General features: G+C 43.5%; 1 protein-coding gene and 2 long non-coding RNA genes across 5 annotated transcripts; 1 reads left to right on the top strand and 2 right to left on the bottom strand.

Annotated features, from left to right (window-relative positions):
* Positions 1 to 1,984: 1,984 nt before the first annotated feature.
* On the bottom strand, positions 1,985 to 7,485 carry LOC116986738. The gene is made up of 3 exons (XR_004415562.1): positions 7,404 to 7,485; positions 3,227 to 3,228; positions 1,985 to 2,015 (listed from the first exon to the last, which is right to left on the bottom strand). It is a non-coding gene; the product is annotated as an uncharacterized LOC116986738 (long non-coding RNA).
* On the top strand, positions 5,763 to 23,056 carry LOC116986737. The gene is made up of 3 exons (XR_004415561.1): positions 5,763 to 5,773; positions 21,917 to 21,920; positions 23,020 to 23,056. It is a non-coding gene; the product is annotated as an uncharacterized LOC116986737 (long non-coding RNA).
* elf3 (E74 like ETS transcription factor 3) lies at positions 17,897 to 25,526 on the bottom strand. 3 transcript variants are annotated; one of them, XM_033042356.1, is made up of 9 exons: positions 25,391 to 25,526; positions 25,066 to 25,209; positions 24,011 to 24,232; positions 23,430 to 23,525; positions 22,276 to 22,401; positions 21,436 to 21,525; positions 20,529 to 20,645; positions 19,674 to 19,869; positions 17,897 to 18,825 (listed from the first exon to the last, which is right to left on the bottom strand). In XM_033042356.1, the coding sequence occupies exons 2-9, from the start codon at positions 25,202 to 25,204 to the stop codon at positions 18,726 to 18,728; spliced, it is 1,086 nt and encodes a 361-aa protein (XP_032898247.1). In that variant the 5' UTR covers positions 25,205 to 25,209; positions 25,391 to 25,526; the 3' UTR covers positions 17,897 to 18,725. The 3 variants fall into 3 exon arrangements, with proteins under 3 accessions (XP_032898247.1, XP_032898246.1, XP_032898245.1); XM_033042355.1 differs by having other exon boundaries at positions 20,529 to 20,649; positions 21,440 to 21,525; positions 24,002 to 24,232; XM_033042354.1 differs by having other exon boundaries at positions 24,002 to 24,232.
* Positions 25,527 to 26,177: the final 651 nt, after the last annotated feature.

Here is a 26,177-nt window from a genome sequence, read left to right on the forward strand (position 1 = left end):
ATGTAAAATCGGAGTAGTGAAATGAATATGCTGTCTCTTTATTTCTCTTAGTTACAGTAAACTATAGCTTTTCGAAGATATCGCCACACTGCCAAACCACAACATTTTTGTTCCCTTACCTGCTCTTCATTTTCAGAATGGCATTAGCCCTTGGCATGGCTTTCTCAATAGTCAAACAAAGGAAAATTTAAACTGAGGGATGCAATGGAACTCTGTAATTTCAAACGGAAACAGACCCCATCACATTGGGTTCTGAGTGGTTGCATACAGTAAGTCTTTGCATTAGGAATAGAAAACAAGATATAGATGCACTGAGGCCCCTCTTTTTAATGTTCTAAGGCATTAACAGGCATTAAAACGGGGGTCCATTAAAATGTTTAAATACCTCAAAAGAAATGATATTAACAGTCAAACTGCATCTCCCAGTGAAAGGTGTAAACACTGATCAGCTTTGGTCAAAGGGTACAGTTGTGAAAAGTGAAGCTGCTCATTATTTGAACAGTGTATGCAGCCGGGAGTCTCTAGTCGTGTGTGTGTGTGTGTCGTATGTGTGTGTGTGTGTGTGTCGTGTGTATGTATATGTGTGCGTGTGTGTGTGTGCGCGCGTGTTTGCCCGTGTGTTTACATGTGTGTGTGTCGTGTATTTGTGTGTGTGTGTTTGTGTGCATGTATATGCGTGTTTGTGTGTGCATGTGTGTGCGTTTGTGTGCGTATGTGTATGCGTGTGTGTATGCATGTGTGTGTTGCGTGCATTCGTGTGTGCATGTGTGTGTGCATGTGTGTGTGCATGTGTTTGTGTGAGTGTGTATGTGTGTGCGTGTGTGTGCATGCGTGTGCGTGAGTGTGTTTGCGTGAGTGTGTTTGTGTGTGTGTGTGTGTGTGTGCGTGAGTGTGTGCGTGCGTGCGTGTGCGTGAGTGTGTTTGTGTTTGCGTGTGTGTGTGCGTGTGTGTTTGTGTGTGCGGGTGCGCGTGTACAGAGATATATAACTTTGAGGAGGTATGTTTAGTTTCTGGGCCCACTTCACGGTTTCACGAGGCGCCAACCACTGGGTAGCGAATATGGAGTGGGCATGTGGAATGTGCTGCCAGAGCAGGTAGTTGAGGCGGGTATATGACAACATTCAAAGGACAATTGGGTGTGCCCATGGATATGAAAGGTTCAGAGATTATATGAGCCAAACGTAGGCAAATGTGACTAGTTTAAAAGTGGCTCAAGGTCAGCATGGGGGAGTTGGGCCGAAGGGCTTCTACCCGTGCTATATGACTCTATGGCACTGCGACTCTGAGAGGCAATGGCAGTGACTTGGACACAGAACCTACAGCCCAATAGCATGAACATAACATGAATACCAAGGTGTGAATACCAAATTTCCCAGTTTCAGTAAACCCCCACCCCACTCCTTCTCATCTACCTGGCTCCACACACCTCACATACACCCATCTTTCCACCACCCCCAATCCCGTCAAGTTCCTTTCCCTCATCTGCCTCCTCCATTGACTTATCTCACACGTCTCCCTACTCTGTGTCACCCATTATTCTCCCCCCCCCCCTCCATTCCCTTCCACCTCCCACTTCACCCTCTGATTCTTTACTGCACTGTACAACATTCTTTCTTATCAGATTCCGCCATTTGTACCCTTCACCCTTTTGTCCTTATGACATAGAAACATAGAAACATAGAAATTAGGTGCAGGAGTAGGCCATTCGGCCCTTCGAGCCTGCACCGCCATTCAATATGATCATGGCTGATCATCCAACTCAGTATCCCGTACCTGCCTTCTCTCCATACCCTCTGATCCCCTTAGCCACAAGGGCCACATCTAACTCCCTCTTAAATATAGCCAATGAACTGGCCTCGACTACCCTCTGTGGCAGGGAGTTCCAGAGATTCACCACTCTCTGTGTGAAAAAGGTTCTTCTCATCTCGGTTTTAAAGGATTTCCCCCTTATCCTTAAGCTGTGACCCCTTGTCCTGGACTTCCCCAACATCGGGAGCAATCTTCCTGCATCTAGCCTGTCCAACCCCTTAAGAATTTTGTAAGTTTCTATAAGATCCCCTCTCAATCTCCTAAATTCTAGAGAGTATAAACCAAGTCTATCCAGTCTTTCTTCATAAGACAGTCCTGACATCCCAGGAGTCAGTCTGGTGAACCTTCTCTGCACTCCCTCTATGGCAATAATGTCCTTCCTCAGATTTGGAGACCAAAACTGTACGCAATACTCCAGGTGTGGTCTCACCAAGACCCTGTACAACTGCAGTAGAACCTCCCTGCTCCTATACTCAAATCCTTTTGCTATGAAAGCTAACATACCATTCGCTTTCTTCACTGCCTGCTGCACCTGCATGCCCAATATAGTAACCAGAGTTACTATATCTCCATCCGTCTCTTCCCCACATGACTATCTGTGTCTGAAGAAGGGCCTCAACCCGAAACGTCACCTATTCCTTCTCTCCAGAGACGCTGAGTTCATCCAGCTTTTCGTGTCTATCTTCTACCTTCCAACCAACCTCTCCTTACTCGGTTCTCCCAATAACTTGTCAGCTTCTGCCCCAATCCTTCTCTTCACGGTGGCGCAGCGATAGAGTTGCTGCCTTACAGCGCCGGAGACCCGGGTTCGAATCCAACTACGGGTGTTGTCCATACGGAGTTTGTAAGTTCTCCCCGTGACCTGTGTGGGTTTTCTCCAAGATCATCCGTTTCCTCCCACACTCCAAAGACATATAGGTATGTGGGTAAATTGGCTTGGTAAATGTTAAAAAAAATGTCCCAAATGCATGTTGGATAGCTCTAGGGGCTAGTAGAATCAAGGGATATGGGGAGAAGGCAGGCACGGGTTATTGATTAGGGACGATCAGCCATGATCACAATGAATGGCGGTGCTGGTTCAAAGGGCCAAATGGCCTCCTCCTGCACCTACTTTCTATGTTTCTATGTTAATATGCAGGGATCGCTGGTCGGCGTGGACTCGGTGGGCCGAAGGGCCTGTTTCCGCACTGTATCTCTAAACTAAGCTAAACTTCACTTTCACTATGTCCTTTCTACTCCGAGTCAGAAGAAGGGTCCTGGCCCAAAACATTGTCTGTACATTTCCTTCACATATACCCATTGAGTTCCTCCATCAGTTTGTTTCTTGTAATAGCATTGAGGTTCACCTTGTGAATCTGTGCTAGAAGCCAACCCAGACTGGATGAATCTGTAAAAACAACTTCAATCTCAATGCCACTCCTTCTTCCAGCTTGGGCCCAACATTCAGCCCAGTCTACTTGAACAGCTTCGAATTGACAGCTTGAGTTTCAGGTAGGAGAGAAACGGAAAAGGTCACATTAGTACAATAAGGGATAGTTTTCTGAGGGAAAGCATTTAACAAAGGTATAGTTGGCTGGAAATTGTTTATTTCTGTAGGGGGCACTGCTCTGGCAGCAGCCATGTCATGCAGCTCGTCAGTTTTTCAACTTTTTTAATTTTTTTAGTATGTTTTAAAGTCTGTGTTTAATGTTTCTTTGTGTGTTTTATGTGGGGGGTGGTGTGGGGGGGTAAGGGGGAAACCGCTTCGGTCGCCTCCTCCACGGAGAGGCGAGTTTTTCCAGGTCGCCTCCCCCGTGGCCTAACATCAAGGATCGACGCGGCCTTGCCCGGAGACGCGCCCGGGGCTTCAGCGGCGGGCGCAGCGTGGACTCTCGGCGTGGAGCGGGTGAGCCCTCGCTGGGGCTCGCTGGAGGGGAGCGCTCCGTTTCGCTGACCCGGGGCAGCCGGCAGCCTGAAGTCGCAGCCTGAAGCCGCGGTCTGCAGAGCTCCAGCTGGTGCGGCGTCTACAGCCCGGGATCCCTCGTGGGGGACCCGGGGGAAGAAGAAGCCATCACTGCCGGCCCGCGGCCGACTTCTACCGCGGGTCCGGCATGGACTTACCATCACCCCTGGAGGGGAGCTTCGACCGCCGGCCCTGCAGTCTACGGTGCTTCTGGCTGCGGCGGGGACTTTAAATCTCGACCGCCGGCCTGCGGCCTACAACAATCTAAAGCCGCGGTCTCCGGTGAGGAAGAGCCGATCCTGGACTGACTCTGGACTCTGGTCCTGACCACGGGGGGGAAATGGAGGAGGTCTGGCCAAATTTTGTGCCTTCAACCACAGTGATGAATGCTGTGGTGGATGTTTGTGTTACAGTTTTATTGTGGTTGTGTGTTCTTTATTATTGTATCGCTGCAGACAACCCAAATTTCCACCAGCCTGGCTGTGTGGCAATAAATTATATCTAATCTCTAATCTAATAGGTAAAATAGAGTGGCCCCTCTTCATTCCCAAGTATGAAGTCATCTCTTACAGACAAAGTTTCTCACATAAAGAGAAAAGAGAAAATGCTTTCATCTCAATGTCATTGTGTACGTGCAAAGTAAGTAATATTTTAATTAGCCCGGCCGTGACAATGAGGTTCATATCATTTGAATACTTATTGCTGCCTCATTGATCAAACATCAGTTTCAAAGAAGCAACGGCTTTAAATAAATTGCCTATGAAATGAGCAAATATATTTTATATTGTTGCTGAACTCATGTGAAGCGATGCTAGAAATGAACTCTCCAGCTATTTACCAATGAGCTCATTCTATTCGCATGTCTCCACCCCTGTATTTACTGTTAAGAGCAGGTCCAGTTACAGTAAGTTGCGTGAGTGAATTGACCTCTGGCTTTGGCCCAGAAGTATCTGCCTGCCAAGCAATTAAACACTGGTATACTCAGGTGGCTTTTACAGATGTGAGTCTAGGTGTCCTTGGGGTTCGCTGAGGCTGACTTATTAACTGAAAGAATGCTGCACAACATCTTCCGGCGAAGGAAAATGAAAAGATAAAGTATTGTCTGCAATCATTTCAGTAACCTAATCCCTTCAGTAACCTCCTTCTACCACTCACCCAGTTAAACACACAAAATGTAATCTAACGCTGCCAACAATCAGGGGAATGCCAGTCTCACGCAGACTAGAGTCAAGAGTCGAGAGTTGACTATGTTTCACTGTCATATATACGGAGCTGGAACAGCAAATTTCTTACCCGCTGCGGCTCTACAAGTACATTGAAAGAAAGGCCACAATAAATAAATACACAATAATTTAACTGTGATTCGAGGGAAAATAGACCACAATAGTGCAAACCAAAGTGTGTTGTGCAAGATTAGTAGTGCAAAATCCATAGTTCATTGCTGAGTTAAGGGCCTGTCCCCCTGCACGAGCTAATTCAAGAGTTCTCCCGAGTTTCCCCTGATTCGAACTCGGAGATTTATGGTAATAGCCGCTCGTCGGTACTCGGGGCTCTCGTGGACATTTTTCAACATGTTGAAAAATCTTCACGAGCTTACGGCAATTCCCGAGTACCTGTCGTTAGCATTACGAGCCGCTAAGAGACGCCCCAAGCTCCGACGTACCCGCTACGTACATTCTACATACTTACCACGAGTTTGATTTTTTTTTAAACTCGGGAGAGCTCTTGAATTAGCTCGTACAGTGGGACAGCCTCTTTACTGTTGTGGTTAGGGTTGTGCAGAGATTTGCTTAAGAGCTCAAGGGTTGATAGGAAGGTGTTGTTCATGAACCTGGAGGTTGTCAGGCACTTGTACCTCCCTTCCAATGTTAACAGTGAGATGTGAGTGTGGTTAGGGCGGTGTGAGAGTTTGATGATATTAGCTGCCTTCTTAATGCAGCACTTCCAGCAGATCCTTTTGATAGTGGAGAGGTCAATACCGCGATGGACCAGGCAGCACCACTCTCCACAACCTCATTCGTAGTTGAGCTTCCGAGTTACTGAACCAGGCCGTGATGCAACCAGTCAGTATGATCTCCACTGCAACCCTGTAGCGGTTCAACAGAGTAATCAGATCAGTTCAGTTTAGTTTATTGTCACGTGTACCGAGGTACAGTGAAAAGCTTTTGTTGCATGCTATCCAGTCAGCAGAAAGACAATACATGATTACAATCAATCTATTTACAGTGTATAAGATGCATGATAAGGGAATAATGTTTAGTGCAAGGTAAATCCAGCAAAGTCTGATCAAGGAGAGTCTGAGGGTCATCAAAGAGGTAGATAGTAGTTCAGCACTGCTCTCTGGTTGAAGTAGAGAGCAATACTGAACTACTATCTACCTCCTTGAGGTATTCAGCAACATGTCAAATCTCCTCTGAGAAAGTAGATGCGTTGGTGAGATTTTTTTGGTGATTGTATCAATATGTTAGGCCCAGGACATATCATCAATGATGTACTTGCCCAGGAACTTGAAGTTGTTGACTCTCTCCATCACCATCCTGCCAATGAAGGCAGGGGCATAGACCCTCGGCTTTGCCTTCCTGAAGTCAACAACCAGCTCCTTGGTCTTTATGATGTTGAGAGCAAGATTGTTGATCTGGCACCACATAGGGAACTAAGCACAAGAAGCACAAGACCCATACACCATTGTATGCAGATGCTGAGAAGTGTGTTCAGCTCTGCTGAACAACTTCTAATCTTGTGTGTGGACTCGATAGGAAGAAGAACCACTCAACAATAATATCAATCTCCCTCCGGTACTCTGACTCGTCATTACATGTAGTTTGACCACTGATGGTGATATTGGAGATGAAATTAAAGATGGTGTGGACCAATGTCTGGCTACACATTTGTGGGTAGAGTGAGAATAGAGCAGATGCCACAGCCTACAGTCTGAAGAAGGGTCTCAACCCAAAACATCACCTATTCCTTCTCCCCAGAGATGCTGCATGCCCCGCAGAGTTACTCCAGCATTTTGTGTCGTTCTTCAGGTACCCCTATACTGATGGTCAGCAAAGGGGAGGCGTGCTTACGAATTCGTACTGATTGAGATCTGCTAATGAGGAATTTGTGGATCCATTTTCATAGAGTAGCGACTCAGATCCCTGAGGTAGACGATGAGTTTCGATGAGTTTCGAAGGGATGATGACGATGAGTTTCGAAGGGATGATGACGTTGAACGGCAAGCTGTAGTCGGTGAACAATTGCCTGATGTAAGTGTTCCTGTTGTCCAGCACTGAGTGGAGGGCCGATGAGATCTCATCCAATGTCAATCTGTGGAGACGTTAGGCGGATTGAAGTGGGTCCAAATTATTACTGAGGCAGGAGATGGTCTGTCATAACCAACCTCTGTAGGGATGTCATGGACTCTAAAGGGATCCAAAATAAGTACTGCACTTTACATCCACACAAAGGGGTGGAAGATTGCAACCTTCACGTGGTTGCAACCCTGTTTCAACTAATGCAATCAACTCGACGTGCACAAACAGAAGATCTAATAGAACAAGTTGTCCTACAACTTTAGGCTGTGCACGCCACACGAAACAAGATCCACATAAAGACAGTTAACCAGTTCAACATTTCACAATGATGTATCACAATGTCTTGGAATCACACTGTCCTTAGCCAACAATCAGCCGATCAGGGAACCTCCCTGCCTCAGGTCATCTGTTGCTGGCCCTGATTTGTCTTTTATTGCTTCCAATCCCCCGCCCACCCACCACCTCAATCAGTCTGAAGAAGGGTCCCAACCTGAAATGTCACCTATCCATTTTCTCCAGAGATGCTGCCCCACCCGCTGAATTATTCCAGCAGTTTGTGTCTGTCTTTGGTATAAACCAGCATCTGCAGTTCCCAATTATTACATTTCAACTGCACCTGACCTGTCAGTTTCCCCAAATTGAATGGGTTGTTAAAAGCCCTTCAGATGTAATAACTATGCCAAACAAAAAGCATATCAGTGGTATGAGGAAGTATTCACTGGCAAAGCAAGATGTGCTAAAAAAATCAAATGCTGTTGCTGTGAATTAACCAGGGCAGTGGTAGAATGACGGGTGAATTAGAGCGTTCACCGCCACTGAGTGTTGAAGTGCAAGAAGGTTTTGCAGAAGAAACGGAGATGAGGAAGTGGTTTGCAAGAGCAGAGGGCATTTTCCATTTGCGGAGGGTTACAAATGGAAGTTTGCAGAGGAAAGATCCAGTGCCTGAGGACATCGGCATCGACATCGAACGTTCTATACAGGAGGGAGGGGGGCAGAAAATCAACCACATGGGTGGAATAGATGGTGAAAATGAATTCAGTGCAACTTAAGTTTTGAAGATCCTACCTCCTAAGCAGTAAGATTAATATTAATAATAAAGACGTCAGATCAGGTAGGTGTTAAGTGATAGATTATTATCTTTTAGTTGTGGAGGAAAACAATGGTCCCAGTTCCACCATCTTACATATAAATAGTGCAGGATATTCATGGCTTCATGGGAATGTATACATTCAAACAGTGAAATGTCTAAAATCCACATTATTTGCAAACTTACCATTACCCAGTCGAGCTCACCACTACTGAGAGGAAGGAGTAAAAGGTTTATAAATTGTCTTCAGCGCCCAATAGATGCGACCACAGCAGATCACTCTACCACAGATGACCCAGTTAAATCAATAAAACAAAATCAACTCAGATTGACCTTGAGGATAACCTTCAAACAGTTTGTCGCTGCCAACCGAAAAATGTTTAATACCCACAGGAAGGAACTTATCATAAGTTATTCTAAGTGCTGTAGTAATCAGCAGGTCAGGCAGCATCTGTGAAAGAAACTGACAAATTATGTTTCAGGTCAGGAACCTTCTTCAGTCTGAGCTCTTTGAAGAAGTTCTCCTTCTCTCAACCAGTCTGACGAAGGGTCCCAACCCAAAATGTTGTCTTTTTCATTCTCTCCACGGATGCTGACTGACCCACTGGGTTATTCCAGTATCTGCGGTTCCTTGTATCTCCAGGAAATGTATCAGCTTAGTAAGATGCCTGTAAATCTACAGTGAAGCTGGAAGCATTAACTTTAAAAGAAATGAAACCAGCAGAAGCAGAGAAGGAGAGAAGCAGAGCCCAGGTTTGAAGTGAGGACCCTTCAACAGAGCTGGAGGAGGTGAGAGGAGAAGCATGTTGTAGGTTGCTGAGAGTGGAAGTTGGAGGGAACAGAGAGAATGTCTGTGATAGAGCCCAAGGCAACAATTTTAAAAACTTCTCACGGTAACAGTGACTGAAAATAAACAGCAGTTAGAGACAGAAGGGAAATTAAGAAATAATGTGACAAAGAAAAATGTTTGTGCAGTAAATAAAATAAAAAAATTGTACTTCTTAAATTAAATGTTAAATCAGAGGACTACCATATACACAAATGAGAGGTGAGGTTGGACACAACATGGTGGAGTAAACTCAGCGGGTCAGGCAGCATCTGTGGAGAAAAAGGATGAGTGACGTTTCAGGTCGGGACCCTTCTTCAGACTGAGGTGAGGTGTTGAATACCTGAGTTGATGTTGAGTGTAATGTAATGAAGGAGGCCAAAGATAGGGAGTGGGGTTGTGACGGAGAATTACAGAGACACACAACTAGAAGATCAGGATCTCCCTCATAACCTGAACAGAGATGTATGACAAAGAGGTCACCCAATCTGCATTTAGTTTGCTCAGTATAGTGGAGATCAGATCATGAATGCAGGCCACCAAAATGCAAGTATATGTGAATTGCTGTTCCACCCTAATGGATGTTTAGGTCCCACGGTGATGGGAAGGGAACCTTCCTCCCATCTCCAGAATTCCCTATCCAACTAAACCCTATTTCTGGTCTCCCTGTGTTTCCACTGCCTTTCTTTAGTCTGGCCTACACCCTCCTCTCCTCCCCCTGCTCACTAAGCTGTTTCCACAACATTGATAGAGGTACTGAGTGAGTATTTGTTCCCTGAGTGAACTTGATGGACACAAAGCATTTCAGGCAAACATTCCTGGGACCCTGACGTTTGGCGGGAAATGAAGGATCATGCCCGCACTTCATGAATATACAGGGAACCATACTCCGAGCCCTAGCACTCCAATTATAATGTATCTGGAGGTCACCAGCGCTCTTTGCTCAAGGTGGAGGGATTTCATCCCTTTCTTGAGCAGTGAGCATCAAGCAGAGTGGTGAGGATTGTAAGCTTCTTAAAGGGTTACGGTTTGATTGCTTGCACTTACATGGAAATTCATGCTCCTGATGTGAAACAAAATCTCAACATTATACAATGCTACCATTCCCTAAATGTTAAAAAGATTTTCATGTCCAAGTTGTAGTGTGATGCTGAAAACAGCAAAAACGTTGTAATCAGTTCAGAATCTCCTGGTCAGATCAGATATATCCGGGGATACTGTGGGAAGCTAGAGAGGAAATCGCAGGTGCCCTATATGAGATTGATGTCATCGTTAAATACATGTGAAGTGCCGGAAGACTGGTTGATGGCAAATGTTGTGTCTCTATTCAAGAAGGGCTGTAGTGAAAATATTGGGAACTACAGGCCAGTGAGTCTAAGATATGTGGTTGTAGTGAAAAGCCTACAGAATATTCTGAGGGATAAGATATACATGCATTTTGATGGACAAGGGCTGATTAGGGATAGTCAGCATGGTTATGTATGTGGGAGGTTGTGGCTCACGAATCTGATTGGGTTTTTTGATGATGTAACCATAAAGGTTGATGAAGGCTGAGTTGTAGATGTGGTACATGGATTTCAGCAAGGCATTCACAAGGTTAGATCGCATGGGATTGCAAAGGAGAGATAGCTGAATGGATAGAAAAGTGGTTTCATGGAAGGAAGCAGAGGACAATAATGGAAAGTTGCTTTTTGGAATGGAAGCCTGAGACTAGTGGTGTGCCTCAGGAATCCTTTGCTGCTTGTCATCAACGTCAATGATATGGATGAGAATGTACATGGCAAGATTAGAAAGTTGACACAAAAGTGGGTGGCACTGTAGATAATGAAGATGGCTGTCAGGAGGATCTTGATCAGTTGGACGGGAGGGCTGAGGAATGGTTGATGGAATTTAGTACAGAGAAATGTGAGATGTTGCATTTTGCGAAGTCTAACATGGGTAGGACCTACACAGTGAATGGGTAGGTTTCTGAGGAGTGTTGTAGAGCAGAGAGATCTAGGAGTGCAGGTACATAGTTCCTAGAAAGTAGCGTCACAGGTGGATAGGGTGGTCAAAAAGGTTTTTGGCACATTGCCCTTCATCAGTCAGAGTATTGAGTATAGAAGTTTGTCTGCTGGTTATGTTCAGTCTTTAGTCTTTAAGTCTGGTCGTCTGGTTAGCCAGCCGTTGTCTGTTGTCTGTTGTCTGTTGTCTAGATGTCTGGTGAACCAGCTCTTTTTAGCTGTCATGGTGCTTGGAATGGATCTTACTATTAATCATACATTTTTACAGCATGAAATAAAACGATAGACGAAAATTAATTAAAAAAATTAATTAAAACATTTAAATGAAATAACTTTTAAAGAGCAACTATAAACAGAATATATGTCATTAGAATTTAATAAGCAATTAAATATTAGCCAGTTCACCAGTTAGATAGAGCTCTAGGGGCTAGTGGAATCAAGGGATATGGGGAGAAGGCAGGCACGGGTTATAGATTGGGGACAATCAGCCATGATTGCAATGAATGGCGGTGCTGGCTCGAAGGGCCAAATGGCCTCCTCCTGCACCTATTTTCTATGTTTCTATGCTTCAAGAAATGAAGCTTTCTGCAAATATTTTTCTGCAAAAAATAACCACAGTAATTATATGTGATACTCCTTCAGTCTCTCTATGAAGCCGAGGCCAACTTGTAGTCTGTCATTGACATCACAGCACAGATCGAAAACTGAAGAAATACGCACCTTAACTTATTAAATGAAACTAGTGAGTTAATTTGCCCACGCAAATGGTGCTGGTCCAATTAGTCCTGCATCCAATCTTTTTTGCAGAGGTCCTGAAATTCTTTCTTCCTTCAAATTGTTAACGCCCCGTTTTAAAAGTTACCTCCATTACCTTTCAGACAACATGTTCTACATCATCACTGTGTAGGCATCTGACTCCTTCTCTCAGCTGATTCATTTGTCAAATATTTTAAGTTGATGTTTTGGTTTCCATCACTCCTGTGCTGCAATCAGATTACTCATTGTTAAATCTCTATAATGTTCTCTTTTCAAGGCGGAATAATCCCATCTTCTCTAATTACTCCAAATACACTAATTCTCTTAACCACTGTACCATTCTAGTAAAAATAAATGTGGGTGGTGGAGAATATTAAATGCCTAGAAATTGAAATCCACCCATTTCTGTTGTGATAAATGGATATCATATTTATCCCCAATGCCCAAATTGGTGCCCACAAAAAAAAGACTAAGTTGGTGAAGTATTCCTCTCAGGAAAATCGCTCTTTTCCAGACCTTCAGCATTCCCCGTGGATTACCTGATACCAGCTGTGTTTGTTGTTCATTTGCCATTATTGAATTCTCCTATGCAGTTGCATTTGATAATTCTGGCTACTGGAAAGCAAGTCAAAGCCTAAAGTATACTTTCTATTGTCGGTCCGTGCAGCACCATAACACTGCTGTGGAGATGAGGGGGAAGCGGAGCGAATAGGTGAGATGGTGCACAGAGGGATATTCAATGTTTTTAGTATATGTGGGTATATGCACCCGGGTCCCCCCATAATATTTCCCAGGGATAGATTCCATTCTTGAGCGAGAAACATTGAATATAAGCTGTAAGCTCATAATTGAGGCAGACAGTTTTGCGTTGATTTGTGTAGTGAAAACCCCTGACATGCAGAAACAATTCCAGGTACAAACAGTGCAGTGAACAGCAAGGCCAATACACTCGAAGCAAAACATCAGTGTCCCAACAGGACAGATTAATTCACACATGGTTGGCTCAGTGCTCTGTGGTAAGTGACAAATGCAGGTTACACATAATTAGAACAGGGCAGAAGCTAGCTTGCGTTGATGATCTTGTAATGGGCACAAATGACACCGGGACAATAACGCCTGCACTCCGGTGAATTGCACAGAGGAGATGCCCGGTGCAGCTTCCAGGTGGGCAGAACTTACACTGCAAATGGGCATGGTCATAAACTGTGGATAGGCCGGTTATTCTGCGCATTTAGTTTCATTTTGTTTAGTGATACAGTGCGGAAACAGGCCCTTCGGCCCACCAAGTCCGCACCGAACAGCGATCCCTGCCCATTAACACTATCCTACACACACTAGGGACAATTTTACATTTATACCACGCCAATTAACCTACAAAGCCGAGCGTCTTTGGAGTGTGGGTGGAAACCGAAGATCTTGGAGAAAACCCACACAAATCACGGGGAGAACATACAAACTCCGTACAGACAGCACCTATGGTCAGGATCGAACCTGGGTCTCTGGCGCTGTCAAACAGTAACTCTACCGCTGCACCACCGTGCCGCCCCATTTACACAAGGCTCAAATGCCTAGGCAATGGATTCTTTAAAATGTAGATGCAGCTTTAACTCAAATTCAGATTGAATCCAGTCTTTGGGGCCCAAGTTATCTGTACAACCACATGATATGGTTTAGACGCAAGGAACTGCAGATGCTGGTTTATAAAAAAAGACACAGTGCTGGAGTAACTCAGCAGGTCAGGCAGCATCTCTGAAGATGGGTAGGTGGTGTTTCGGATCGGGAACCTCTTCAGACCGATTGAAGTGACCAGTTTTCTCCCCTTTACTACAATCAGTCTGAAAACGTATCACAACCCAAAACATCACCAATCATTGGTTTCCAAAGATGCTGCCTGACCAGCTGTGCAACTCCAGCACATTTTGTCTTTTTTTATAGGAGATGGTATACTTGCTGAAAACAAGGATGGATCCGCCCATGTCTGTAATCAAAATGGAGGCCACCTACAGTGGAGAAACTGTGGACCCCACAGTGAAAATTAAAACCATGTTTTACTGTTATGCTCCTGACTCCACAATGTGCAAAGCTCCCAAGAGAGAAACTGCATAGATGCACAAATAAAGCTGAATGAATGAATGAATGAATGAATACGTTTATTGGCCAAGTATTCACATACAAGGAATTTGCCTTGGTGCTCCGCCCACAAGTGACAATGACATACAGTGACAGTTAGGAATGACATATAAAACATTAAACATTAATAATAATATATTATTGATTAAACAAGTGAATTAAATAAAATACCAGAGCAAAAGGAGGCTACAGATTTTTGGTAATTGAGTAGAGCTACTACTCGTGGAAAAAAAGCTGTTTTTATTTCTGGCTGTGGCAGCTTTGACAGTCCGGAGTCGCCTTCCAGAGGGAAGTGATTCAAAGAGTTTGAGGCCAGGGTGAGAGTGGTCAGAGATGATCTTGCAGTGTACAGTTCGTCAATGGAGGGAAGATTGCAGCCAATAACCTTCACAATTCACTGCAGCCTCCAGGTGTCGTGCTTGGTGGTTGAGCCAAACCAGACCATGATGGAGAAGGTGAGGACAGACTCTACGATGGCCATATGGAATTGGACCATCATTGCCCGTGGTAGATTGTGCTTCCTCAGCTGCCATAGGAAGTACATCCTCTGTTGTGCCTTTTTGACTGTGGAGTCGATGGTAGCCCCCCATTTAAGGTCCTTGGAGATTAAGGTTCCCAGGAACTTAAAAGACTCCACAGATGTGACTGTGGTGTTGTTGATGGTGAGTGGGGTAAGGGGAGGGGGAGCTCTCCTAAAGTCTACTATCGATTCCACTGTCTTAAGAGCATTGAGCTCCAGGTTGTTGCGATGGCAGCAGGACGCCAGCTGTGTCACTTCCTGTCTGTAGGCAGATTCTTCCCCATCCTGGATCAGTCCAATCAGGGTCGTGTCGTCCGCAAACTTGAGAAGCTTGACAGAGGGGTCAGTGGAGGTGCAGTCGTTGGTGTAGAGAGAGTAGAGGAGAGGAGAGCGTACACAGCCTTGCGGTGCTCCTATGCTGAGGGTTTTTGGGTCCGAGGTGAGCTTTCCCAGCCTCACCTGCTGCTTCCTGTCTGTCAGGAAGCTGGTGATCCACTGACAGAGGAATTCAGGCACAGTCAACTCGGAATGTTTGGAGTGTAGTAGCTCTGGCACAATGGTGTTGAATGCAGAGCTAAAATCAACAAACAAAATCCTTGCATAGGTCCCCTGGCTGTCTAGGTGCTGTAGGATGACTGCAGTGCAGGCCAAGGTTGACTGCGTCATCCACAGATCTATTGGCCCGATATCAAACTGCAGAGGGTCCAGATCGTGATATTTTTCAGCTAGGCCAGCACAAGTCTTTCAAGGGTCTTCCTGACTACAGAGGTCAGTGCGACAGGCCTGTAGACATTAAGACCAGTAATCCTTGCCTTTTTGGGTACAGGGACAATAGTGGAGACTTTGAAGCAGGCAGGAACAGTACAGGTTTGCAGGGACTAGTTGAAAATGTCTGTGTAGACCGGTGCCAGTAGTTCAGCACAGAGCTTGAGGGTAGAAGGGGAAACATTGTCCGGTCCTGGAGATTCCCGGATCTTCTGTCTTCCGAAAAGCCTCTCCACCTCCTCTATTATTATTGGTGATGATGGAGAAGTGATGCTGTGCAGCACGGAGGGTATGGGTAATTGTGTGTGAAGTGGTGATTGGAGGGGGGTGGTTGGGAAAGGGTCCAGTCTTTTCAGACTGGAGTCTTGCTTTAAGTAGGTGTGAAGTGGTGGTAATTGGGGAGGAGTTTTAGTAGAAGGTCTTAGGAGACTGGGGTCTGGCTGTGTTTGTTGGGAAAGGGAGGGGATACCAGGGTTACGTTTCTGCTTGTCAAACCTGCAGTAGAACTCATTCAGGTCGTTGGTCAGATGACGATTGTCCAAAGAGCGGGGGGCTTTCCTCTTGTAGCTGGTGATTTCTTGCAAGCCCTTTCAAACTGAAGAAGAGTCACTAGCTGAGAACTTGCTCCTCAACTTCTCAGAGTACCTTTCCTTGGCAGCTCTGATTCCTCTTCTCAGCTTGTACTTGGCCTGCCTGTAGAGGTCTGCATCCCCGCTCCTGTAGGCTTCCTCTTTAGACTATCGGTACTGTCTGAGTTCTGCAGTAAACCAGGGCTTGTTGTTGTTGAACCAGGTCCGGGTCCTAGTTGGAATGCAACTGTCCTCACAAAAGCTGACATATGATGATACAGTGTCTGTATGCTCATCAAGGCTTGTGGTTGCTTCCCTGAACACATTCCAACCCGTGCAGTCAAAGCAGGATTGTAGGATCTCAATGCCCTCGCTTGTCCACCTTTATGTTGTTCTGACCACAGGCTTAGCAGATTATAGTTTCTGCCTGTAGGTCGGAATAAGGTGAACTAGACAATGATACAAGAGACCCAGACCCGCCCGGGGAACAGAGCGATATGCGTTCTTGATTGACGTGTAACAATGGTCAAGTGTTCTCTCCCCTCTGGTGGGGCAGGTAACATGAAGTCTGTACTTTGGAAGGTCACGGCTTTGTTAAAGTCCCCTATAAAGCTGTTTGCATTAAATGTAAAAATTATCTAATCAAACTTAACATAAATAAACAAAGTGGTCTGGAATAAGGATGACAGATGAAGCCAGCATAAAATCTCTCACTTTTTGTGTGTAAAATGGTATGAATATCTCAGTAATAAAGCTACTGCTGAAAACTTAGTGGATTTATTACACTGTAATTTTTTTACTTGTTTCACCAAAGACCAGGGAGGTTGGAATTTGCCCGGATTTTGTGACAGTCTATTGACTAATCTCATTGTCAAGCTTATTTGACAATTAGAAAGCATTTAGCCTTCATTCTTAGTTTCTATTTTTCTGACGTTCTGGAGGAGAATTTTGCCAAGCAATGTTACAAGTAGTTATTAGTCTCTATGGCAATCTTTATGTGAACCATTACCAAACAAACCTATTGTACTCAGGTGGCATCGGGTATTTATCGTCCTAATGTATTTTTACTGCGATTAGATTCCTATTATGTAAGGTCAATATTAAAATGAAAATTGATATTGAATTGAAATTGATGAGGTTGGACATTTTGGGCAGTTTAAACTGTCAAATCTCTGCTGATATGCATAACACTCCACTTTATCACCTTTTTCCACAGTATGTCACCTTAACCAAATCATCTCAATAAGTTCCCTTTAATTCACTGCCAGCCTTTTGTTACCCGAGGTTTGCTTCATTGCATTATTGTTTTATCAATATTCCCTTAAATAATTGCTTCATCGTCACATGTAGATTAATTTTTGGAGCAGATTTTAGAGCTATCTTTATCCATAGGTTTTCGAACATGAAGCCACCCAAATTTTAAAATTACCTAGGTTAGTCTTATTTACAAATAGACTGAAGGGGTGGGTGAGAAGGAACTGCAGATGATGGTTTAGACCGAAGATGGGCACAAAAAGCTGGAGTAACTCAGCGAGACAGGCAGCACCTCTGGAGAGTAGGAATAGGGGACGTTTCAGGTCGAGACCCTTCTTCAGACTGAAAGTCATGGGAAAGGGAACCGCGATATCGATGATGATATGAACAATGAATGAAAGATATGCAAAAAAGTAACGATGATTAAGGAAACAGGCCATTGTTAGCTGTTGGTTGGGTGAAAACGAGAAGCTAGTATGACCTGGGTGGGGGAGGGATGGGGATAGAGAGAATGCCGGGGCTACCTGAAATGAAAGAAATCAATATTCATACCACTGGGCTGTAAGCTGCCCAAGCAAAATATGAGATGCTGTTCCTCCAATTTGTGTTTGCGTGACTGAAGAGATGGGTCAGGTCTTGAGGCAGAGATCAAAGAGTAGGCAATAAATCAGCAATCAGCAACTTAGAGAATGCTCTGCAGTCACAATAGATCACATTGGTACAATGGGACTCTGTACCTCAAATCAACGAGACACTGGAACAAATTAAAGAGAGACACTTCTGCTGGATATTATTCAAGAGCACGGATTACAAGGAAAATGTTCTGCTGGTGACAAGAACAGTAAAATCCCACATTCTAATAGGAAAAACTAGGATCGGGGACACCATGAAAATACTATCACAGTCGCCTCTGGTGATTCAGACTCACGAAACAGATGGGTTTTCATTTTAAAATTTGTTTTTATTTGCAAAATATTAATGTATTCATAGGAAAATAAACAAAGGGCATACAGATCCAAAATTTTATATTCAGGGACTTTAAACTTCTTACAAAATCTAGTCAATGTATTAAAGAATATTTACCCCAGATTTTTCATTTAAATCATATGTACAGTCAGGTTCCAGTGGAAGTTGTACAGTCCAGCTGAATAACTTCCAATTGTTTCATAATATATTTATACATATAAAACATACATAGATTAGCGATCTCTGTAACACAAACTATATACAAAATGCACTTCTATGCATAAGCAAAGAAAGAAGTCCTGCTGTACATTATCTGTATGTGTGGACACCACAAGGCATATTGCAAGTTACTGAGCAATATTAACATGCCAGAGTAGAATAAAGAGATTGATTCTTGTGACTGGCTATTCACACTTGCCCGATACGCTTGAAATACGTGTTGCACATTCAGTGGGATTCGGGTCCACAACATCTTTCTAAATATATCAAATTGGTTCAATAACCTACTTTGGCCCAAATATAGGCTTACTATTTCCAGTGCCACCTCTGTGGCACATACATTTGGCCCAAGAAAGGCTGGAGTCTGGTAATGTAGAGAATTTTTAAAAAGACAAACACAAACACACCCATCTTCTCAAGAAACAAAAATTCACCACTTAATGTCCATGGAGCACATCCCTCAGAGGGGCAGTTCATTAGTCCAGTGCACACCATGACCTCTTTGTAGGGATTTGTTTGCCAGCAAACATATATTTGTAGAGTAGGTGAATTTTTACTGGAGTGAAAATGTTTCTTCGTCTTATACGTCTCCAATTCTCCAACCACTGGAGTTCTTTCCAAACTTGTAGACCAGTCTCCTTCCATCCACACGTTCCAGAATCTCACGTTTATAATAATATCTACAAGAAAGTAGGAATAGTTATAGTGGGTCACACCCCAGCATTTCAATTGATTCAGTTCTCCCACCAACAAGGTTTCACAAGTTCACAAGTTATACGGGTAGAATTAGGCCATTCTGCCCATCGATTCTACTCTGCCATTTAATCATGGCTGAACTCTGCCTCCTGATCCTTTTTCCTGCCTTCTCCCCATAATCCTTGACACCTATTCTAATCAAGAATTGGTCTATCTCTGCCTTAAAAATATTCACTGACTTAGCCCCCACAGCCCTCTGTGGCAATGAGTTCCACACAGTAACTACCCTCTGACTCTAGTTTAGGATGCCCCATATTTCATTTATTTTAAGGAAAAAAAAAAAAAAAAAAATCTTTACAATTTTTTTTATTGATAATCAACAATCTCTCAACACGGATCCAAAGTGATGGAACCACCTTGAAATTCTCCTCCCCCAACCTCTATCAGAAAGGCATACAAGGGCTTTACTACTGAACCTCCATTAACATATGCAGTAGAAAGGGTCCTCATTGTCACACCATCCTGAAAATATCCACAGTGCGTTGTTTTAGTTCATCCCCATCCTGGTTTGGATGTAGCAATACTCCCTGATGGACCTCCTTGCTTAAAATAAATGCCAAGTTTTCAACACCACGCGTGCAAGAAGCTGGTTGGCCACCATCTTCAGGGGGCACCAGGAATTGCTAATAAGTGTCAGGCTTGCTTGTGATGCCCACAACCCCATGAACAAAAATGGAACACGTTTGGCATGGACATTGTGGGCCAAAGGGCCTGCTCCTGCACTGTACTGTTCTACCTTCTAATGCTAGAACCTCCTGCAAGATATGCTCACCTCATGGCTCTGCTGAGCTTCTCGTAGGTCATGCTGCTGTTCTTCTTCTTATCTCCCCACAGCTGTGCCACTGCCTCTGATTTTAGAAACTTAAAGATCCCTTCAGACCGGTCCTCCCACTTCAGAAGGCCACTGTTAGCCTCTGGATGGAGGAGGATATCCCTAATAAACTCCCAGAGGTGTGTGCCTCGTGGGGCTATGGAACAAAACAAGAAATTAGTCATCAAAGTTAAACAAATGAATGAGTTACATTAAAATAAAACAGTAAGCAAATACAATAAGAGTCAGATGACAGCGGGGATATAATGGGAGCTAGCTATCCAAAGTTTGTGTAATTGCCTTAAATGGACAAAAGGTTGTTGCTATCAAATGGCATCAACAAATCCTCCAAGGTGAATTTAAGCGTTTTTTGGAGTTATTTTGAAAACTACCAACCAGTAGGATTCAGATCGTCACACCATAGCTAAAAATATTTCACAGGACTTCATGCAGCAAATTACTTTTGAAGGGCATTGACTAGTTGCATGGGTAGACAAGAACTGTTCTGCACTGAAAGGCTCAGCTTGTGTAACTAGTTGAACCTGTTTTTGGTGATTTAAGGGAGTGAGGACAATAATGCAAAACAAAAACACAGTGGGGGTGAAATCAAATATTTGGTGCAAGCAGATTACTGTTTGGATTAAAACAAAACAGACCGGGTTGTACCTGTGAAAGAGCCAAGAAAATATGTTTCTCTCATTAAAGAAATACTTCAATGATAACTCATCCAGAATTGAATGCCTGTTATCAGAGGAGTTACATTTAGATGCTTTTATCGGATGAGAGAGCCTGTTGCATTGGTGTGAATTCACTTACAATGTTTGCTTCTCTTCATTTCTGTACAGTTCTTTGCCTCTTTTCCAAATTTCCTTGGCCTTCCCCTTCCGCGTTTGGCAGGCTTGGAATCATTGCTTGACATTTTAGCAGATCCTATATTAAAGAGGACAGCAGAAATAATAATCTCTTAAAGTTGGATTTACTCTTGGTCAAAATGAAATATAAGTTGGAACTTAAAAGGCTCTTGTACAACAATAAAAGTGTCTATTACAATTTAACTACCTCTAAAAAATACACCTATCAAACAAGAACTATACATAATGTTACTAAAAAGTTTTTTTTTTCTATTGAAAGCCTTTGGGAAAAGACAATACAATGAGCAGCAAAAGGGATTTTATGTGAAATGAATTTCAATCATAAAATATTAATATATTTTAAAACATTGATTGAAGCAACAGGCAAGCACAAAGTCATTTCACCTTTAAGCTCAAGGCCAGTAATGGTAAATGTCTCATCTTAATATTTTAAGGACTGTCAATTCTGCTTGGACAACTCATTGTGTCTTCATTGCCATTAAAAACTCCCAGTAAGTTAGTGTCTGCCTAGCATCGCTTATAATATTAGCATAAATGGAGAGATGCCCATGCAAGGCTAATGGTGATGTTAGCCAATGTAGATGTGCCCTCATATGTGGCGAGGGCAGCGTCACCCATTCCTTCTCTCCAGAAATGCTGCCTGTCCCGCTGAGAGCATTTTGTGCCTATCTTCAGTGTAAACCAGCATCTGCAGTTCCTTCCTACACATTTTTACGATTAGCTTAGGAGTGCATGAGACACTGGAAAAATAACAGCCCCAGAGAGAACAATTACACACAAAAAAATGAGAATAAATCAAACATAAAATGGGAATATTGGCGCATCCCTTGAAAGCAAATCAAAATCCTTACCAGTTTGAATTCCATACTGTCCATTCATTATTGAGTGATCAAAGTCAGATTCACTTCCACCGGAGTCTGGGGAGTTGGGAGTTTGGGAACCTGTAAAACAGGCAGAATGTGAAATGTTATATATTAATTGCATCACTCAAATTCATTCAACTGATTTTGATAGTCAATTTCACTTCATTTTGCACTATTTACTGCAGTATCAAGTGAAATAAACTATGAAATTAGCTTTTGATTAATCGTTTGGAATGTCCTAGAAGTATTTTTTAACCACAATGCAAACACAAATGGCTCCAGAAAGAAAGGAGCAACGGAACTGAATAAGCATTTGACTATTCATTCCCATTTTTCACAACTGACTCAGTCTCGTAGAACTGTCTTTTCTCCTGCCTACTCGACAAAATAGAATTCTTTGTTTTTTTTATTCTCTTTGGCCAAGGAACTTTTCCAATTCAACAGAGGGGAAGTAAATGGCAATGTGTAGATTGGTTTACTGAAGATGCCATGTACACGACCAACCCTGAGCTAATATTTGAATGACGATGACAAATGCACAGTTCAAAACGCCCTATGTCACATTGCCAAATTGCCTGCTAACTTCCAAGTTCAATAAATAAAAATCTAACAGAATCTATTACTTTTTTACATGGATTGTCAATGTAATTTGTTGGATATTCTCACCGATTGCTCATTTGGTAGTGCTAATCTTTTTATTAATTAGTCTTGATCATTTTTTAAAATAATTTTTAAGAACTTTCCCTATCTCAATTAATTCTTCAAGTGCAGGTATCAGCTAAGCGTTCTCTGTGTCGGCAGTTAGTCCTATGTACCGTGGCCAATTACCTGGATTGGAGTCGTCGACACTATATGGAGATGTGGGGGCAGATTCATATCCAGGATCACTGGGCTGGAAATCAGGCAAGGTTTTCCAGTGATCGGGTGACTCTTCATTTTCCAATTCATTCCAAGCTAGGAGCAAAATTATAAAAATTGAAAACAATGGTCTATTCATTATCTCAAGATAAAAACTACAGGAAAATTGCTCTGTTTTTATATGATCAAAGGTCAAAGAATAAGGCGACTGGCACAGAAGTGATCAAACTGCAACTATCATAAAGTAGTTGGCACTAGCCCCATTGGCAAAGGCAGTGACCATTTGTGACCCCCGTGTTTCAAGAAACTCAATTTCATCAACAAGTTCATTTTTTCCCTTTTCTTTCCAGTCCTGAATTTGATTTAAACCCACAAATATTGTGCCAACAAAAAACAAATGGGAGTTCAGAAGTTAAAAGTTCAAGTTAAAATCTAGCTCCAAAATTCCTGGAGATTCTTCTCAACTCGCAATTGGCTTTTAAATTTCAACCTGAGCGCTTAACCATGAAGAGTATCCTCCCATTCCCTTTTTTCACAACTAATACAGTTCCTTCCTACACATTTTTACATTTAGCTTGGGTGCATGATACATTGGAAAAATAACAGCCCCAGAGCGAAAAATAAATACACCCCAGAAATGAGAATAAATCAAACATAAAATGCGAATATTGGCGCATCCCATTCAAACAAATCAAAATCTTTACCATTTTAGAGAGTGATCAAAATCAGATTCACTTCCACCAGAGTCTGGAGAGTTGGGAGCCTGGGAATCACTAATTCCACCACTAATACAGTACCAGCAAGAGGAGTCAACAGATCAAGTGAGCTTCCAGACTAATAATCAATTTTATTAAATAATAAAGAGGTCGATTTCTGAGCCTCTCAGTCTGCCAACAGTTCCATGTTATGAACATTAGTTCCTCGAGAACAGTACATTACACACCCTGCTCCAAAACCTTTCAAAGGGCTTGGCATCTGGTATCACTTTTATAAAGACAGCAGACACTCGAGTATCAAGTATCGAGACATAATCTGCCAGTCAGATTAAAAGGTTCACTGCCATTCTTAATGCATGTGAAATGCTATCGACTTGGTCTTCATTTGAAAGCGTTAAAAACACTTACTGATTACAGTGTCTAGAAACTTGTACTCGCTGCAATCTACTGGGAGGATGCTTTGCAAGAAGAGGTCACTGAAGTCATCTGGTATTAAATCAAAACCTGGTGACAAAAGAAAGCAATATTAAAGTGTGTCTCTTGCATAATGCCTGACATTACAAGAAACTATTATTTACAGTTCGCTGGAACATGTTCTTGCAGAGCACTTATTTTTTTAAACAGCCACCGAATTCAAGGGCAAGGGGCGATATTTCTATGTAACTGCAACTCCATGAAGAAAACTGTTTCCTTTTCGGGTTAGGAGTTTTCGTCAGAGGTTATTATTGATCTAAATGTTAAACTGTGGGTTCCCCATTTACCTCAAGGAAACATTATCTAACACCAGGGCAAGCCTCTGCACATGAGTTTTTACATTAGCAGCAACTTTACTTAATTCTCAATCTTTCCTTCCAATTTATTTTTATTTATATAATCATAAATGGAAAGATAAAACTGTTGACCGCATACCCAGCATTTCAGAGAGTCTATGCATTGAATAAATAAGCAGATGATTGGCATGTAACTACTGATTTACTTACTGTTCTTACTTAAATCCTGATGACTTTTGTACAGTTCTTCCCCCAATGGACCGAAGATAGACACAAGTTGGTTGTTTGTGAGTCCATGCAGTGTGGTTCCGTCCATGTCACAGAAGGACAGGTCAATATTGTTGGCATCGTACTTGTGTTTCTCCACATGGTAGCTGATCCATTCCAAGACATGCTGCTTGCTCCATAACTGAGGGTCAGTTTGAAACCAAGAGGTGCAATCTAGTCAAAGTAAAGCAATCCATTAAAGGAAGTGAAGTGCCTCACAAAAGGACATCAAGTGCCGAGTAACTCAGCAGGTCAGGCAGCATTTCTTGAGAACATGGATGGGTGACTTTGCAGGTCGAGACTCTTCTTCAGACTGAAGTGGCTCAACTCATTAATAGGTGCACCCCATGTAAAACTACCCAACACTATCCTAGTGCCAAGGTGTAACCACATTAATGGACAATCCACATTTCCATTCACATCAACTGCAACGTCTAAACAAATAGGGACACATAATACTTTATTTACTGGGTGTCAACAAACAACAGCTGGTCAACCATAACTTTAGATGAAGTCATTGCATTTGCCTGATGTTTGTTTGCGTTTGGGCATTCGGTCGCGAACATGAATAGCAGTGGAAAAACGCGAACTGATCCCACGAAGCCATTTGCCTATTTCTTCAATAAAGTCGTGCTTTTTTTTAGCCTTGGTCACTGAGCAGTTGTTTTCGCCTTTGCAACAGGCAAGCATAAAGGCGAAGGTCGACAGGTGACCCGATCAGACGGCGTAAATACCACTCCTCATGACACAAAGTGCTGGAGTAACTCAGCAGGTGAAGCGGCATCTCTGGATAGGTGACGCTTGGTGTCACCCAGCCGTCCGCTGGGTTACTCCAGCACTTTTTGTGTCTTGTTGTGTAAGCCGGCAGCTGCAGTTCCTTGCATCGACAATCTCATTGTCAGGCTCAGCCCGATGTACTGCCCAATACCACTACATACAATTTCTAGCAGAATTCACCTGCCACCCCGTCTACCTATACCGCCACACTCTCGCCCACCTTGGCTTACCGGGGATGTCGGCGGGGAGCATGGGGCCAAGCTGCAGCTCTCTGCTGCCGATGGACAAGCTCGGGCTGTCTTCTGTCTGATACACGGAGCGCATCACATCAGTCAGGATACTGCCGAGGCCAGAGGTTGAAGACATCATAACTCCTGCGGGAAGGAAGCAACGAGTTTCGGTACAAAAAACCAACACATGTCTCCACAACACTGGAGCAACCAAACTCTTTCCATAAAACTCTTCTCATTAAAAAAAAAGAGAGATGCCAAATCAATAAACAAAGACTCGTAGAAAACTGCAATCACTGCAAGTGGCAGCGTCTGAAGAATCTACCTGCAGATGTGGTGTTCTTTAGCAAAACACGGTCCGTAATCCGTATTCAAGGTTGTCTCCCACACTAGATAAAGTTTCCAGTGATCTTCCACGGGTGCAACACATATATGTGCTAGTTTCAAACCCCCTGTCCCTTTATATAGCGTGTCTGGATCACATGATGGTTTCTTGGCCACAGACTCCACCTTTAGGGGAATTCCTACCTGATCCCGGGCCATGGTCACCTGGCGAGGATTTGCATAAAGAGGCGAGGAGGGAGAGAAGAGAGAGCAGATCACGCCCTGGAAAGTGGCCAAACCCAGTGCCGGGAAACCAGATCACTCCCATTAATCATTGCCAGAAGCCTCATGTCAACAGGTTGTGTAACGTTGGAGAAAAACATAAAGGGTGCAATAGGCTGGCTTCATTCACAGGGAGTTGGTGTTGTGATCAAACTCCAGCCGGGAGGGGAGGGAGGTGGTCTTTTCCCATCACGTTTCCAACTCAAAAGTGATGAGATCAGGTCTCTTTGCATTTGTTCTGCGCCATGGCGTGGGTTTAGCACCCGGCGGCAGACCTTTGGGTGCCGCCCGTCTTCCCACTCACGCCGTTCCTCGGATGACTGCGTGCGTAAGAGAGGGAGAGACTGACTCATCAGAGGACGCTTCACCTTGACATCCAGCGGACCCGCTACACCTGCCCCCGACCGACCGGGACAACAGGTGCATGCAGCTCCGCCGCTGCTCTCTGCTGCCCCCGCACGGCCCGGCCCGCTCATTACCCTCTTGTGTAGGAATGCATGTGCTGC

This window comes from Amblyraja radiata, chromosome 24 (assembly GCF_010909765.2).
Source record: "Amblyraja radiata isolate CabotCenter1 chromosome 24, sAmbRad1.1.pri, whole genome shotgun sequence".
NCBI classification, from domain to species: domain Eukaryota; kingdom Metazoa; phylum Chordata; class Chondrichthyes; order Rajiformes; family Rajidae; genus Amblyraja; species Amblyraja radiata.

Excerpts from the sequence above, each read along its gene's own strand:
- elf3 (XM_033042355.1), bottom strand. The coding sequence starts at position 25,204 with ATGATGTCTTCAACCTCTGGCCTCGGCAGTATCCTGACTGATGTGATG. Across the intron at positions 24,233-25,065 it reads GCTCCCCGCCGACATCCCCG|ATTGCACCTCTTGGTTTCAA; the intron begins GTAAGCCAAGGT and ends TACTTTGACTAG. Across the intron at positions 23,526-24,001 it reads TCAGGATTTAAGTAAGAACA|GTTTTGATTTAATACCAGAT; the intron begins GTAAGTAAATCA and ends TTTTGTCACCAG.